This window comes from Lithobates pipiens, unplaced genomic scaffold, assembly GCF_037356315.1.
Source record: "Lithobates pipiens isolate NorthernLeopardFrog02 unplaced genomic scaffold, aLitPip1_a1.2 Scaffold_10, whole genome shotgun sequence".
NCBI classification, from domain to species: domain Eukaryota; kingdom Metazoa; phylum Chordata; class Amphibia; order Anura; family Ranidae; genus Lithobates; species Lithobates pipiens.
Window position 1 is genome coordinate 195,367,662 of NW_027507686.1, and position 17,856 is coordinate 195,385,517.

The window sequence follows — 17,856 nt, forward strand, 5'->3', positions numbered from 1 at the left end:
CAGCAATATTTGCCATCAATCCAGAGATTTTTCCTGCAGTACCTTTTTCTACAGCCAAATGTCCGCCTGATTTCAAACACTGAACCCACTTTCTCTGAGCCCAGAGTCTCCTGGACCCACTCCAGCCTGTGGGTGGACAATGATGAGCTCATATCTCTGTCCCTCTACTTTCTTCTCTTATCAGCTTGCTTCAGCATCAACTGGTTTCTGCTTCTTCTTCTCACACTTTAGCTCTGCTGTACAGGAACTGCAAGGCTGATACCAAGTTAAATTCAGGTTGTTGCACTGCTTGTATTTAAAAAAAAATATATACATTTAATGATATATAAATGATGACAGAGCTGTAATGATAGAATTTTCCATTGTTGACATTCTTAAAAGGTGTCATACCTGGCTGCCATACTGCCACTCTGGCCTGAATAGAGGAGCTCCAGTCATTTTTGTGTTTATTAAAAACCAGCCACTACAAAAACTATAGCTACTGACTTTTAATAAACGTTCAACTGTCCCAGGATCCAGTGATATGCTCACCCGAGCCATCCCTTCCCTTGGTATTCTGGCGCTGGCATCTCAACTGTGGGCACCTGGCTGTGACAGCTTGTGGCTTCACAGCCAGGCGCCCACTGTGCTGCGCATTGTGAATGGTCCTGCTGTGTTCTAGGGCCTTAAAGGGGAACTTACCCTTTGGGTATAAAAATTTAAATCAAATGTGACCCTTTGCAACTTTAAAAAACAAGCTCCCATCCCTAAATGTATTGTAAAGAAATAGAAAATGGACATGGGACTTTACATGGAGCATGTCATTGTGGATAATATATATGAATAAATGGATAGGTATACTTAATCTTAATTTGATATGATTTAACCCTCAGGGTGGCCCATGATGTTTTGAGAGCATAATCAAGAAATAATATAATAATATATAGTACAAATGTAATCATAAAGAATTCACATAATGACAGATTTAATGCAAACAATCAATGGACATGATTAATACACTGATTACAGATAAATATATAGATCAATAAAAATTACATATTATACATATATAAATCATATAGATGACAGACAAAAAATGATATTATCGAAATTCATGATTGGTATAGGCTAAGCTGGGCACCCTTGGTTGAAATCCTAACATCCTTCAAAGCCACGCTCCATCTAAAGTCCCATGTCCATTTTCTATTTCTTTACAATACATTTAGGGATGGGAGTTTGCCATTGTTTTTTAAAGTTGCAAAGGGTCACATTTGATTTTAATATTTCCAATATACATGGGTTTTAGACACCTGCTTTTCATTGTAACGCACATAATATACAAAATTATCATTATTACGTTCTTTCTGTTCCTTAGTTTTCACAGCCTTAGTTACATTTATATTTTTAATTGTATTTTTAGTTCATGTCTGCTTTTTGAACCATTATCATTAGACATATCTATCTATCTATCTATCTATCTATCTATCTATCTATCTATCTATCTATCCATGTGATCTCCTGGGGATTATCCCCCTTTGACTACCAGTTAGCCAAACCAGCTTATGGGCGGTGGGACTGGATATCCAGCATTCTCATTTCTGGGGTTGCGATGCGCTCAGCTCTCTCCCCAACATCTATCACGTAGGGGGGCGGGGGGGTGGTTTGACTTCAGCACATTGGCGTCATGTTCAAACTAGCCCCTCCAGCGGTGCCATTAGACATAGTGAGGTGGGAGCGTGTTTGTTTTTCCATCACATGCCACAGTGGAGATGGACGGGCACCCAGTGTACCTTAGGTGGGAGGCTCCCTCACCTCCTATATGCTACTTAGAAGTTGTTACATGACGTTGGCAGGAACCCCCACAGCCTCTGCGCCCAATTTGACATCCAGTGTGGGGCCCCAAACGCACACTGTCTGCGTTCAGAGACCAGCGCCCACTGGGAGCAGCGGCATGGAACATGGTGATATCCAGGAGCTTACAACCTAAGGCAGGGCTTGACAAATTTGCTTGGAATCTAGGAGCCAGCTCAAAAAGTTAGGAGCCAGGTTTTTTTTAACGGCCAACAGCTTTATTTTCAATATAAAAATTAACCAATCTTTAATTTAACACAGAAAGACAACTAGAACCAAACATATATAGGCATTTAACTTGTGTAGGTAATGAATATATTCTGATGTGACACCAAGTGTTTAATGCAATGTCATTTTTTTTCACTTGGCTTTTTGTGGCCATGAATATGCCTTGTACTTTTGCAATTAAAGTACCAATGGTCAACAGCCTTTGCAGGATAAAAATTATTCACTGATGGTCCATTCATGTTGGTCATCAACAAATCACCTAAATTTTCTTGCTGCATTAAAGATCTGAACTTATTTTTTACGAAGTTCATTAAGCTGAATCCTCTCTCACAACATGCGGTTGAGACAGGCAAAACACACACTATAGACAAGTTTCCCAAAACTGGAAACCTGTCTGTGTTGGAGAGTGCCAAATCCAGAAGTTCACAGTTTCTTTCCTTTTCCAAGAACTTTAAATTCATACCACTCATTGTGGATTGCAAGCATGCATTTATCATGCATTTCAGGCATTGAAAGTTGTTTCTGGAAATTTGGATCAAAGAAGTTACAGTATTGCTGAGTCCGTGCAACTGTACATCTTGATACTGTCCTTTGAGTGATGTTCCAGTTAGAAATCTCTCCTCATATTGTTTTGGCACATTTTTGAGTGCTTTTAAAGAAGAAATTGTGTTTTTCACATGCAACTCAATTGTGCTTAAGAAAAGCTCTTCCCTTTGAAATAAAAGGGAGAGGTTCTTAATAATTTCTAGATAGTCAAGCAGAAAATGGAGCATGTAAACAAATTTAAAATCAGTTAGTTTTTTCAACAAACCATGTGCAACTGCAGAAGCACTGTCTTTTTCTGCAGCAACACCTTCGAGGTGGACTGTCACACATTTCCAATCTTTGACAAGTGCAGAGAGAGCACTGACTTTGCTTGACACCCATCTTACGTTATGCAAGTACTGAAATTTCTGGATTTTTTCATGAAAACTTTCAGCTACCTGCTTTAGCTGTCGCATTCTCTTGGGTGAATGCTGGTAAAATTGGTACAGCTTCTTTAAAACCGAGTCAAGGTCATCAATGCATTTTCCATCTTTCACAGAGCTTAATACACTTAAATTTAATCGGTGTTCAACACAGTGAATGCCAATTACATGGCTAAGATTTTGACGTACTTTCTGTACCAGTCCATTTTGAGCTCCAATCATGCTTGCAGCACCATCTGTACCGATTCCAATTAGCTGGTTTGAAAAAAGCCAGTCTAAAAGACCATGTGTCTTCAGCTCTTTAGTGATGGTTTCTAAGTACCCATCTGCAGTTGCTATTTCAAGAGGTAAGACAGATAGAAATACTTCTTTGATCCTATTGTTCTTGATGTATCTGACATACAATATTAATTCTTCTACTCCTCCTTTGTCAGTTTATCCATCTAGCATCAAACTAACATATTTGGCCTCCTTTAGCTCGCAGATGAGTTCTTTACGGATTACAGTTGCAATATGTGAGATGAATTCCTTGCATCTCTTGTCATTTGCATACTCCTCTCTCACAGCAACCCCTAGTTTCCCTGTCAGCTCTAACAAACCTTTAAAGTCAGTATATGGCTTGTTGTTTTTTGCAATATAATAGGCCACATTAAATAGAACTTTCATGTGGTTGAACATCCCTTGGTCCATTTTCTTAATGCATGCAGCCAATGGCGTAGCTTCTGGAGCCAACACGGCGTGTTTGGCTTTTATACATTTGTCATGCTGCAGTGACTTTCCATGTTTTTTGTAGGTCTCCAAATTAAATGGTCCTGAAAACCCTTTCACAATCTTGGATGTGTAGTCAGTAATGCCGGGGAAAGAAGCACAAATCTCACAAATGGCTATGCCTGTATTATGGTCAAATTTAAGCCATGTGAGTTCCTTGCACCAATCTTGTTTAAACTTCCTTCTTCCTTCATTTTGAGGGTAACTTGTTGAAGGGGACTTCTCTGCTGGTTGTTCTTCTCTTGTGCCACTTGATTCTGCAGTAACATGTTGCACTGCACTTTCTGAACAAGAAATCTTTGCAAAGAAATTTGTCATCCGCAGTTGCTTGGCATCTTCTGGTGTCACAGCTTTTGCGGCACGTTTCATTTTTTCTGAATTCCCAAACAAAGATGGTTTTGTTGAATTCCCAAAGAAGATTTAGTACACGTTATTACTTAATGGCATAGTCTCCAACATTTTAATTCTTAATATATATTTATTCTTTAAAAGCAAAGCACTCCTTCTCTTATGTAGACCTGATGTGTATCTTTACAGATGCTACTGACATCTCAAGTGACACTAATACAGTGATCAGTGATAATATACACTGTCACTGTAATAATGACACTGGGTAGGAAGGGGTTAGCACCAAGGGCAATCAAAGGGTTAACTATGTTCTTAGTAGCGTGTGTTTACTATGTGGTGCTTTTAACCACTTGCCTACTGGGCACTTAAACCCCCCTCCTGCCCAGACCAATTTTCAGCTTTCAGCGCTGATGCACTTTGAATGACAATTGAGCAGTCATACAACACTGTACCCAAAATTACATTTTTAACATTTTTTTTCCTACAAATAGAGCTTTCTTTTGGTGGTATTTGATCACCTCTGTGGGTTTTATTTTTTCTTAAAAAAAATTAAAAAGACTGAATAAAAAAAAAAGTGGCAATGATCAGCACTGGTTGGTTACACTGATAGGTGGCACTGATTGGCACCACTGGTGGGCATTGATAGGTGGCACTCATGGGCACTGGCAGGGGGTACTGGTGGCACAGATGAGCCATAATTGCCCCTTGCACATAGACCCCTTTCACACTGGGGCATTTTTCAGGCGCTTTAGCGTTTAAAAAAAAAAAAGCACATGTAAAGCGCTTGAAAGAAGCCTCATCTGCAGTCCCAATGTGAAAGCCCAAGTGCTTTAAGAGCCATTTCATGTCAGCACCTGAAAAATGCTCGTAATGCGCCGCTTAAACTAGCAGCGCTTTATCAGCGCTTTATCAGCATTTTTCTAGCGTTATTGGGGCGCTTTTAACCCCTGCTAATGGCCAAATGAAGGGTTAAAAGCGTCCACAAAACGCTGCTGCCAATATCACTTTTCAGACGCTTCCCATTGGGAAGGGGCGCTTTAGGAGCGGTGTATTCACTGCTCCAAAAGTGCTGCAAAGAAGCTGCTTGCGGGACTTTTTTTGACGCCCTGCCAGCGCAGCGCCTCAGTGTGAAAGCACTCGGGCTTTTACATTGGGATTGCAGTTGTGGCTTCTTTCAGGCATTTTACAGGTGCTTTTTTTAAAGCTAAAGCGCCTGAAAAACTCCCCAGTGTGAAAGGGATCTCAGTGTGAAAGCACTCGGGCTTTTACATTGGGATTGCAGTTGCAGCTTCTTTCAAGCGCTTTATAGGCTTTTTTTAACGCTAAAGCGCCTGAAAAACGCCCAAGTGTGAAAGAGGTCATAAGGCGGCGATCAGCGGTTTTTTTTCTCCTCACGCTATCAGCGTGAAAACAAAAAAACGATTACCGAGCTTCTGTTTACATCATGTGATCAGCTATCATTGGCTGACAGCTGATCGCGTGGTAAGGGGCTGGGATCGGGCCCTTACCCGGATCTGTGATCACCCAACTCAGTGACTCCTTGATCACAGCGCACGCCCTGCAGGAGCCGCACAGAGCGCATGCAAAGGGGAGGCCGGCATATGCCAGCCACCCAGAAATTCAGGTCTGCACTGTGGCCGTCATTCGGCTATAGCGCCGACGCCAAGAGGTTAAGGAACTCCAGATGATGTCCAATATGATGAAGTGCATTGAGTGACGCTCGTGATGTCATTGCAATCCTTTCTGATATATCTCTGGATCATTTAGCGCTATTCAAGTGGATTTTTGTAAGTGTACATCTATTTTTACAATAAAACTCATTTTATACAGTTTTATACTATGTGTGGCCATTTATTCCCTACATATATGTCCGGGAGCGGCCTTTCCTATTGATGTGTGCTGTGCGCATTAGGAGTCTGTTCGTTTAAAGTGGAATGTCACCATCTAATAGGTGATGGGGTGTTCATATACCATCTTTCCAATACAGCTGGTCATGGTTGCGGTATTACCTCACATATGCTCGTTTGACTCAATACACCCCAGTAATATGAGTCCACATCCTCTGGGTAAGCGTGCCCCTTTTACTCTAAGGTGGTGGACCACACATTAAGGGAGAAGTGTTTTATTCTACTGTGCCCTCACATGGGTGTCTTCACTTTCACTTCAAGGATTTCAATTTCATGGTGGACTATCTTTTCACTTTTTCATTGAACGTTTATGCATTTATGAACTTTGAGTGTTAAGCCGCGTACACATGGGCGGACTGTCTGGCCAACTTAGTCCGTCAGACAATCCGACGGACAGTCCGTCATACTTTCGAATGAACGGACTTGACCACACACACCACTTTTTGAGCGGACTAATACGGCGTACTAAGTCCGCCATACTATCCGCCCTACTTTTGAAATGAACGGACTCGCCCACACACGCGGAGGAAAGTCCGCTCATTTCAAGCGCATCTCCAGGTAGGCGGGGCCCGCGAAGGAGACGTCGCTGACCCCGCTGCCTGGAATGGACTTAACGCCGAAAAAAATCGGCGTGGGGGTCCCCCCCCAAGTCCACAACAGACCCTTGTCCGAGCACGCTACCCGGCCGGCCAGGAAAGGGGGGCGAGCGAGCGCCCCCCCTCCTGAGCCGTACCAGGCCACGTGCCCTCAACATGGGGGGGTGCCTTGGGGAAGGGGGGGCCGCGCGGCCCCCCCACCCCAAAGCACCTTGTCCCCATGTTGATGAGGACAAGGGCCTCTTCCCGACAACCCTGGCCGTTGGTTGTCGGGGTCTGCGGGCGGGGGGCTTATCGGAATCCGGGAGCCCCCTTTAATAAGGGGGCCCCCGGATACCGGCCCCCCACCCTATGTGAATAAGTATGGGGTACAATGTACCCCTACCCATTCACCTGTAAAATAAAAGTACAAAAAAAACACAACACACGAGATAAAATACTTTATTGCACAGCTCCAGGGGTCTTCCGTCTTCGGGGGTCTTCTCGCCGGACTCCTCCGCTATCTTCTTGTAGCTCTTTTACTAGCGGAGGAGTCCGGCTTTCTTCCTCGCCGCCGGCCTCTTCTCCCGACTTCGGGGGTCTTGTGCCCCTCTTCGGTTCTTCTGCCGGGCCACCGCGCCTTCTTATAGCTCTTTTACAGGCGGTGGCCCGGTCTTCTGTCGCCGCCGTCGCCGTCGCCTTCCGTTCTTCTTCTTCTCCAGGAGATGTTGCCTTGACGATCTCTCCGGCCGGAATGCCAGGGACGCACTGCGCGGCCACTTATATAGGGACAAGGGGCGGTGTCACATGGCTTTATGTCACATGGGTTGGTCACATGGGTTGATGTCACATGGGGACTATGACATCGTAAGGGGGCGGGGTCACCATGTGACACCAACCCATGTGACATAAAGCCATGTGACACCGCCCCTTGTCCCTATATAAGTGGCCGCGCAGTGCGTCCCTGGCATTCCAGCCAGAGAGATCGTCGAGGCAACATCTCCTGGAGAAGAAGAAGAAGAACGGAAGGCGACGGCGACGGCGGCGGCGACAGAAGACCGGCTGTAAAAGAGCTATAAGAAGGCGCGGTGGCCCGGCAGAAGAACCGAAGAGGGGGACAAGACCCCCGAAGTCGGGAGAAGAGGCCCCCGGATACCGGCCCCCCACCCTATGTGAATGAGTATGGGGTACAATGTACCCCTACCCATTCACCTGTGAAAAAATGTACAAAAAAAACACAACACAGGGTTAAAATATTTGTATAGCTCTTTTACAGGCGGTGGCCCGGTCTTCTATTGCCGCCGCCGCCTTCCGTTCTTCTTCTTCTTCTTCTTCTTCTTCTTCTTCTCCAGGAGATGTTGCCTCGACGATCTCTCCGGCCGGAATGCCAGAGCCGCGCTGCGCGGCCACTTATATAGGGACAATGGGGCGGTGTCACATGGCTTTATGTCACATGGGTTGGTGTCACATGGTGACCCCGCCCCCTTACGATGTCATAGTCCCCATGTGACATCAACCCATGTGACCAGCCCATGTGACATATACCATGTGACACCGCCCCATTGTCACTATATAAGTGGCCGCGCAGCGCGGCTCTGGCATTCCGGCCGGAGAGATCGTCGAGGTAACATCTCCTGGAGAAGAAGAAGAAGAAGAACGGAAGGCGACGGCGGCGACAGAAGACCGGGCCACCGCCTGTAAAAGAGCTATAAGAAGGCGCGGTGGCCTGGCAGAAGAACCGAAGAGGGGGACAAGACCCCCGAAGTCGGGAGAAGAGACCGGCGGCGAGGAAGAAAGCCGGACTCCTCCGCTAGTAAAAGAGCTACAAGAAGATAGCGGAGGAGTCCGGCGAGAAGACCCCCGAAGACGGAAGACCCCCGGAGCTGTGCAATAAAGTATTTTATCTCGTGTGTTGTGTTTTTTTTTTGTACTTTTATTTTACAGGTGAATGGGTAGGGGTACATTGTACCCCATACTCATTCACATAGGGTGGGGGGGCCGGTATCCGGGGGCCCCCTTATTAAAGGGGGCTCCCGGATTCCGATAAGCCCCCCGCCCGCAGACCCCGACAACCAACGGCCAGGGTTGTCGGGAAGAGGCCCTTGTCCTCATCAACATGGGGACAAGGTGCTTTGGGGTGGGGGGGCCGCGCGGCCCCCCCTTCCCCAAGGCACCCCCCCATGTTGAGGGCACGCGGCCTGGTACGGCTCAGGAGGGGGGGCGCTCGCTCGCCCCCCTTTCCTGGCCGGCCGGGTAGCGTGCTCGGACAAGGGTCTGTTGTGGACTTGGGGGGGACCCCCACGCCGATTTTTTTCAGCGTTGGGGGTCCCCTTTAAGTCCATACCAGGCGGCGGGGCCAGCGACGTCTCCTTCGTGGGCCCCGCCTACCTGGATACCCGCTCGAAATGAGCGGACTTTTCTCTGGGCGGGAAAAGTCCGCTCATTTCAAAAGTACGGCGGACTGGCACACACACGGGCGGATTGTCCGCCGAAATGCGAGTACGACGGACAGTATTACGGAAATTCCGAAATACTTAGTCCGCCAGACTGCACGCTGAAAAAGTCTGCTGAAGCCCACACACGAGCGGACTGTCCGCTGAAATGTGTTTCGGCGGACTAAGTAGGCCAGACAGTCTGCCCGTGTGTACGCGGCTTTATTGTTCATAGCACTGTTTACATCACTTTATTTTTTGTTGATGGACTTTAAATTTTGGAATTTTATATATATTATACCAGCTTAATGACTTAATTGTCACATTAGTTGATTTCAATAGTTGTTGATTGCATTTATCATTCCTTCACATTCATACACAATATTGAGTGCTGCACTATTATTTATTGTTTAAATGTTTAATAAAAGCTATCAAAGTGGGCAAATTAGGGGTATTTTAAGCACAGTGTCTGGGACTGCCCTAAAATCACCCCCATCAAAAAGGATTTTAAAAATATGCTCAACACCATACTATATATTGAATTGCCATCAAAGTCATTTAATATTTTAAAAAAATTCTCTGGAAAGCATACCAAGAAATTGGAAAAAAAAAATAATGATGATGCAAGTGATTGCATTAAACAAAGCATTTTACATTGTTGTTCCTCCTTGGTTTTAGTACAGTTATTTTTAGAACTAAGAAATTTCAACGTGTCCCATTTAATTTAATGAATAAAGGTTAAATTAAAGAAATGTGGTATCTAGCAGGTATGAAGACCATACCAAATATTTTAGACATTTAGGCTAGATTTTTTTAGGCTTCATTCACACTTGTACGAATTCAAAGTTGCATCTTTGGATGGGTGCAACTTGGATACGACTTAAGCTTTGACTAGTGATAATGGGCGACTGTTGAACAACTGGTGTCCAAAGTTGCATAATAAGTCACACAATTAAATGGAGCCTTTAGGCATCCAATTTACTGAATAAGCCCGGGATTCACACATACAATTTTTAGGGATCCAATGTATAAAATATATGTTACAAAAACATAAAGAACAGAAAAAAACAAGAGACACAGCTTGGGTCTATATAAGTAAAGTAAAGCGAAAGTAAACCTATCCATTTAACAGTTTAAAAAAAGTTAAATTTCCGGCACATGCCAGAAATGTGACACTCCCATTGGTTGTGCTCTCAAACAAACTGTCAAACCATCCAATAGCTGGTGTCTGATCATAGCTGGTGTCTGCATGAGACCTTGATTACATGTGCTGCACCATGGCAGTTGTAGATTAAGGGCTCATGCACACAGGACCTTTATACAGCCGCTGTTAGGGGTGCTTGACGTTTTTTTTTTTAACACCCTTTTCACACCAGGGCGTTTTGCAGGCGCTATAGCGTTAGAAATAGCGCCTGCAATCCACCCTAAAGAAGCGGCACCATTGTTTGTAGTGTGAAAGCCCAGAGGGCTTCCTTGGCTGAAAACGACAGGAGGGTTTACTTCCACTTTAATAACTACTGACATAATTATATTGTAGTAAAGTACTTTGGGTCTTTAGCACTCCTTGTAACAAATATTGCTGCTCTCTACAGCTGAGCCTTTTGTTTCAGTAGAGATAATTCATCATGTAGTCTTGTTGCCTTTTATTACCTGTTAAAATAAATACATGTCGTCAAAAAAGTCATAATTAGATAAGAAGGAAATCTCCTGAAATCTTATGTTTTATACCATTTTATTATAATATATATATATATCAACACACACACTAAATAGAGCTAGTAATGCTTGGTAAAAAATGCTCCTGTGCTGTGGTGCCATTATTTTTATTAGTACACCAATGTATCATCAGAATGTACTTCTGCTGCAAAAAAAATGCAGAACGTCATAATTTTCATGAGTTGCATTAGCACTTTATCACTTTTCATATAATGGTTGCTTTTCATATGACATTTGGTTGTCAACGTTTGGTTTGATTGTTTAACCTACATTTCCAGGAACAGCGCACCTTTTTTGCACCATTTTTAAGTTCCCAGGATTTATAGGTTGCAGCAGTTCACAATTTTTTTTAAGCAGGTCAGCGCAAGACAAACTTTCTATTTTTGATGTTAGTGTAGCGGCGGTAGGCTGGACTGTACTATGTTCTGCCTGGTCATAGGTGCATGTATCATCTCTGACAGGCATTGGAACGCAGTCTGGTTGGACGCATTAGGTACCAATCTCTCTCTCTGAGCCAATCCTTGTCTTGCTGTGTATTCCAGGAGAGGGTACATAAGGTGCTAAAGGTCACGTGGTTCTGGGTTCCGGTCCAGAAGTATGTTCTGACTCCATGGTCCTGGTCCTCCTGACCAGATTCCAGGGGCCCTCATGGCCTGGGGCGCAGATCCATCCGTTTCCGAGTCTCAAGACTGGCTAGTCCGAGGCGCAGTAACTGGAAGGAGGATTTCAAGGTGGTCCGATGCCGTCTCGGGTTTGGAGAGGCCCAGCAACTCAAAACGCAACCAGGGGAGGACTCTTCAGAAGAGGGCCATGCACAAGGCTGGATGCTCGGTAAGAGCCTGGAAGCTGAGCTGAAAGGACATCAAGTAAATCCACATTCTTACAGTATCGCCGGACCGGCTGCAAGATTCTGGTACTGTAAGAAAAATCCTAATTTCATCCTTCGGGTACAATTAAGTTCCTGTGAGAGACTTTCTGTGTTCATCTAAAGTTTTACAACCAAGTCTGTGGCAGAGACTTTGCTAAGTTTGAATCACTTGTCGGCTGCTAAATCCATAAACCAGGATTTATCCGACAGCTGAAGTGTCCAGTTGCGAGTGGCTATTCCCTGGATCATCTAGAGAGAGACATCTTTATGTGCCACCAAACAAGTAACTGAGCTTTCCTACCCATACCCTCTATTCCCAACTGAGAGACTGTGTTTTGTTCAACGTTTTATGCAAATAAAAATTTCTCAAAAGGAATTCAAGTGTCGGTCTCTGCAGTTATTCGGCCATCAACCTCGGGAACCCCTAGACAAGAACAACGAGGTGCAGCAGGTAAATGGTAAGCTCAAAAATAATCAGCCGCTCCTTCGGGGGTCAGTGCTACATTAGTATTCATGACAGATTATAGATGGCGATATTAGTCAGTAACAGATTACATACCATGACACTGATTAATATGACAGTCATTTAATGTGCAGTCACATTAGTCAAAGTGGCAATTGGTGAACTTTTATATATTGACAATTTATCTATTTAGTGTTCTCCTGACAAAATGTGAGCAGGAATAGGATCATTTTAAATGTTATAATCAAAAATACACAGAAACCTTCATACCTGGGTGAAACTGGGATGACTTTTACATACCCTTTATGGCAGGGGTGCCCAATCTTTTGAAGAGCGAGGGCCACTTAAGCGAATTGGTAACTGGTCGTGGGCCACAATGAGCGGAGTGGGAGGATGACAGGTTCAAGTCCACGGACACAGCCCACTCTACTCTATGGGCCCTCTGATCCAATCCGATTCGCCCAGATGGAAGGGACAGATCCCTTTCTATTTTTTTTTAGGTAGGCTGTTTACATCTGCTGCTCCATAGAGGTGAATAGTAAGTCTGATTGGGTCGGACCAATTACATGAAAGGGGCCTTAGACTGCCTTCACACTGATGCGCTGCAATTTGCCCAAACTGCGGGTGCAGCGCAGTGAACCTGTGAATTTTCTGCAGGTTAGCTGCACTTTGCCGTAAACTTCTATTATATCCTGCAGGTGTGGCAAACTTTCTGAAGGCGCAACAAACCCGCAGGTAATAACAGAAGTGTATCGCTCAATGCAGGTAACCCGCAGCTACAATGCACCTGTGGATCAGTTTGAAAGCAGCCCAGTAACCACTGCAAAACAGATATATCCATATACAGTGGCGGAATTATCAGGGTCGCACCAGTCGCATTTGCGACTGGGCCCTTGAGCTCCGCCACTGTAAGGGGGCCCGCCGCCACCCGGGAGATAGTCATTTACGCAGAGTCCTGGTAAGCTCCGCCCATCCTTTCCGACTGCTCCGCCCATCCTCCCACGCCCATCCTCTGCTCCCGCACTCATCGGGGACAGTCCCCGCCCGCTTCGCCCATCCTCTCCGCCCATTCCCTCTGCCCGCACAGTCTCCGCCCAAATACTCTTTTCCCACTTGCCCCGCTATCTTCTCCGTCCACACCTTCAATCACAGGCCCCGCCCAGCCTCCCTGCTCACCCAAGCAAGACCGAGCAAGCAGGGGGAACCAAGTGATCTACAAGTGAGTGGCACCCATCTCTTGATCCCCCCTCCACACCACTACTGCCACTGATACCCCCCACACCACCACAACTGCCACTGTTACCCCCACACCAACACAACTGCCACTGATACCCCCCCACACCACCACAACTGCCACTGATACCCCCCACACCAGCATTACTGTCACTAATACCCCCACACCACCACAACTGCCACTGATACCCCTGCACACCACCACAACTGCCACTGATACCCCCGCACACCACCACAACTGCCACTGATACCCCACACACTGCCACTGATACCCCCCACACCAGCACTACTGTCACTAATACCCCCACACCACCACAACTGCCACTGATACCCCCGCACACCACCACAACTGCCACTGATACCCCCGCACACCACCACACCTGCCACTGATACCCCCCACACCAGCACTACTGTCACTAATACCCCCACACCAGCACTACTGTCACTAATACCCCCGCACACCACCACAACTGCCACTGATACCCCCGCACACCACCACAACTGCCACTGATACCCCCGCACACCACCACAACTGCCACTGATACCCCCGCACACCACCACAACTGCCACTGATACCCCGCACACCACCACAACTGCCACTGATACCCCCCACACCACCACAACTGCCACTGATACCACCCACACACCATCACAACTGCCACGGATACCACCCACACACCACCATTACTGCCACTGATACCACCCACATACCACCATTACTGCCACTGATACCCCCACACACCACCATTACTGCCACTGATACCCCCACACACCACCATTACTGCCACTGATACCCCCACACCACCACTACTGCCACTGATACCCACCACACAACCACTACTGCCTCTGATACCCCCCACACCACCACTACTGCTACTGATTCCCCCTCCCCCACACCACCACCATTTATACCCCCCACACCACCACACCACTGATCCACCCCACCATGACCATCCAGCAACGACCATCCTTGCCACTGATACCATTCCCCTCCCCACCACTCATCCCATCCCACCCCCCCAACCATCACCCTCACCACGGATCCCATCTTCCCACCACCACTGCCACTCATCCCATCCCATCCCCCTCCAACCATCACCCTTGCCACTGATCCCATTCCCACCACCACATCTGCCACTCATCCCATTCAACCCCCCCATCACTAATCCCACCCCCCAACCACAACCCTTGCCACTGATCCCATCACCCTCACCGCTGCCACTCATGCTGCCACTCATCCCATTCCCCACCACCGCTACTACTGATCCCATCCCCACCCAACCAACACTGCTGCCACTGATCCCATCCTCCCCACCGCTGCCACTCTTCCCATCCTCCCCACCGCTGCCACTCATCCCACCTCTCCCTCACCACTGCCACTCATCCCATCCCCCACCACCGATGCCACTGATCCTATCCCTCCTCAAACACCACTGCTGCCACTAATCCCATCCCCCACCACCCCCACTGGCACTCATCCCAGGGGCGTAACTACAGGGTTCACAATTGTGATAGCGCACATGTTGCCCCTGAACACCTAGATGGGGGAGGGGGGCATTTAGAGGAACACATCCCCTCAATTTTTCTCCTGTAGCCACTAAAAGTCTGCTTCTCCTCCTCTCCCTCTGATAGGAATTAAGTAACTGCAGGAGGAAAATGGAGAGGATTTGTTCCCCCTCCTATCCAGGTCCTGCTGCCCCTGGGATCAGTCAGAAGAACCCTGGCTGGAGGTCAGGGGGGCCCTCCATGGTTTCTTGCATCGGGGCCCTGAAGGTTCTAGTTACGCCACTGTCCATATATACTGTGAATTTAGTAGTAAACTTACCTTTATCTTCCATTCTGGTATCGCTGGCTGTTGCTGTCCTAGGTGGAATGCATTTGGTATCACTCCGCCTGAGACAGGAGCAGGCACTATACAGGAAGCATTGGCTATTGTGGCTCTGCTCCGCAGCCACTTGCTTCCACTACCAGTGGCTTCATTCACAAAACTGCTGCTCTGGGATGGTGGGTTGGCAACCCGTGATCTGGGCTTGCCAACTTGCCGTCTTAGAGCAGGAGGTTGAGGGCCACATCGGAGGGCTCCGCGGCCACTGGTTGGGCACCCCTGCTTTATGGTAGAATATCTATTTTAAAAAAATGACAGGGATACTGAATAAATGAAAGGTCTAAGTCAGCATATGCCTGGTATAGCTAATCCAGCATATGTAATGACTGAGAATGAATGCCTCAGTTACCTTTTGATATCCAAGTCACTTGGTATTTCAGATGAGCTTATATCTGGTCCCATACGCTGTAAAAATAAATAAAAACATGAGCAAGCTACTATTGTAGGGTGAAGCCTTCATGTTCCTACGCTAAACACTGCATTGGTTAGTAACTAAGCAATGGTCCAAACACAAGGTGTCAAAGGTGAACTAAGCTCTAGGAAGATGTGTAAAAAAAATAAAAAAGTTTTTTTTTTTTTTATTAACTTCTTGTAGTCCTCTGAAGAGCAGCACTGTCAGTTTGTCTTTGTTAAAGGTAAGCTGGATTGTTATCACTGGTCCTGTGAGTTGGATGAGGGAGGCCACCTACTGGGTTGGATAGGAACTAGGCATGTGTGTGACAGACCAAGATGGTGGTGACTTAAGCAACATTGCACTACTCAAGCACAATATCCATGCTATCTGATTACATCTCACTTAACCCCCAACATTACAGACACAGATTTGACCACAATCACTCATACTTCTTAAACAAACATGGGCCTGACTTTAAAAATCAAACCCAAGCAGTATTTGGATCGCTTTACACATAGTCTTTAAGTGGAATTCACACACTCACACCAAGCAGGACACAACATGAGGAAAGCTAGATAGATAGATAGATGCTGTGTTATGCAAATAGTGTAGAATAGAATTGTGTTAAGAAATGTATCTAGGAGGGTCTCTGCATTATATTTCATGCCAATACAGCGTCAGACAGCGCTTCAGACGATTTGGGAGGCCCACAAGTGCACCATCAGAGGGCTACTGATAAAAATTGTCTCACGCCTCAAAAAGGCAAGAGTCCAGCAAATTCTTGACTTATTGGACAAAATCAGGGCACTGGAAACCACTCACAAACAATCTCTAGCTACTCAGGCGCTGGTGGACCTCACCATCCTCAGAAACCAATTGAAATCCCTGGACTTAATCAGGACCAAAACTATCATCGCAAAATGTAAACATACCTTCTATGAACATAGCAATAAGTGTGGCAAACTATTAGCGAGGGCCCTGAGAGCTCAGCATGCTCAGGCCTTTATCCCTGAACTTATGGGGGAGGATAACATTAAGATACATAACACAGATGAGATCACAGATCGGTTTGGTAAATACTATACATCATTGTACAATCTGCCTCACAAATCATCTGAGAGGGAGAAGTCCCTCGAACTTGAGGCCATAAGGGATTATATTCAAAGGTCCGGCCTCCCCAGGTTAATCGGATGAGGTTCTGTCGGCCCTGGAGGCTCCTCTTTCCGGAGACAAGGTAACTCTAGCCATAGGCCGGATACAAAATGATAAGGCCCCAGGCCTTGACGGGTATTCGGTCCCATACTATAAGACCTTTGGAGATCTGCTGATGCCACACTTTCACGCAGCATATAACAGCGCTGGGGAAGGTGCACTCCCCCCTAAAGACACGCCACAGGCTTACATTACGGTGCTTCCTAAAGAGGGCAAAGACCCTCTGCACTGCCAGAACTATAGACCAATCTCCCTCCTCAACGTGGACCTGAAGATCTTCACTTAGGTCCTCTCAATGTGCCTGACGGAGCAGATTCCAGCGCTTATCCATTCGGACCAGGTGGGTTTTCCTTGCGGGAGGCGAGGGACAATACCACCAAGGCAGTTAATCTTATAAATGCTGATAAAACAGAGGGGACCCCAATGCTGCTCCTATCGTCCGACGTTGAAAAGGCATTCGATAGGGTACATTGGCCATTCATGTTTGAGACCCTCCGCCATATAGGTTTAGGTCAGCGGATGATGAACTGGATTCAAGCTATCTACTCCAGACCATCGGCTCAAGTGAAGGTGAATTGCCACCTTTCCTCCCCCTTTGGCATAGCTAATGGGATGAGACAGGGATGATCTCTGTCCCACTTGATATTTATACTGACCTTTGAACCCTTCCTTCGCATGGTGAGGAACAACCCTGACATCTCGGGGCCTTCGCCTAAGTGACAATTTGTCCCCAAAAATAGCGGATTTTGCTGCTGACCTATTGTTTTTCGTGACCAAACCCCTGATATCTATTCCAAACCTGATGTTGGAACTGAAAAAGTACGGAGAGTTATCCTTCTTCAAGGTTAATTATCAGAAATCAGAGGCTTTAAACGTCTCAATGCCGGCCTCTCTAGATACCCTTTTATGGGCAGATTTCCCTTTAAAGTGGGCAGGATCCCACATTAAATACCTGGGCATCCTCCTATCCAGTAGAACGGAGGATATATTTCCTCCAAACTCCCCCCCCCCCCCCCCCGCTCTCAGACA

The 17,856-nt window shown here is 46.4% G+C and overlaps 1 protein-coding gene across 1 annotated transcript in view; it reads right to left on the reverse strand.

Annotated features, from left to right (window-relative positions):
- Positions 1 to 9,593: 9,593 nt before the first annotated feature.
- The window catches only part of LOC143937760 (uncharacterized), a 50,381-nt gene continuing 42,118 nt past the window's right edge, over positions 9,594 to 17,856 (reverse strand). Inside the window, exons 8-9 of the mRNA XM_077460833.1 lie at positions 15,571 to 15,626; positions 9,594 to 10,706 (exon numbers count right to left, since the gene is read on the reverse strand). Of these exons, the coding sequence (XP_077316959.1) occupies positions 10,703 to 10,706; positions 15,571 to 15,626 (60 nt within the window). The 3' untranslated portion in view covers positions 9,594 to 10,702. The remainder of the gene's footprint in view (positions 10,707 to 15,570; positions 15,627 to 17,856) is intronic.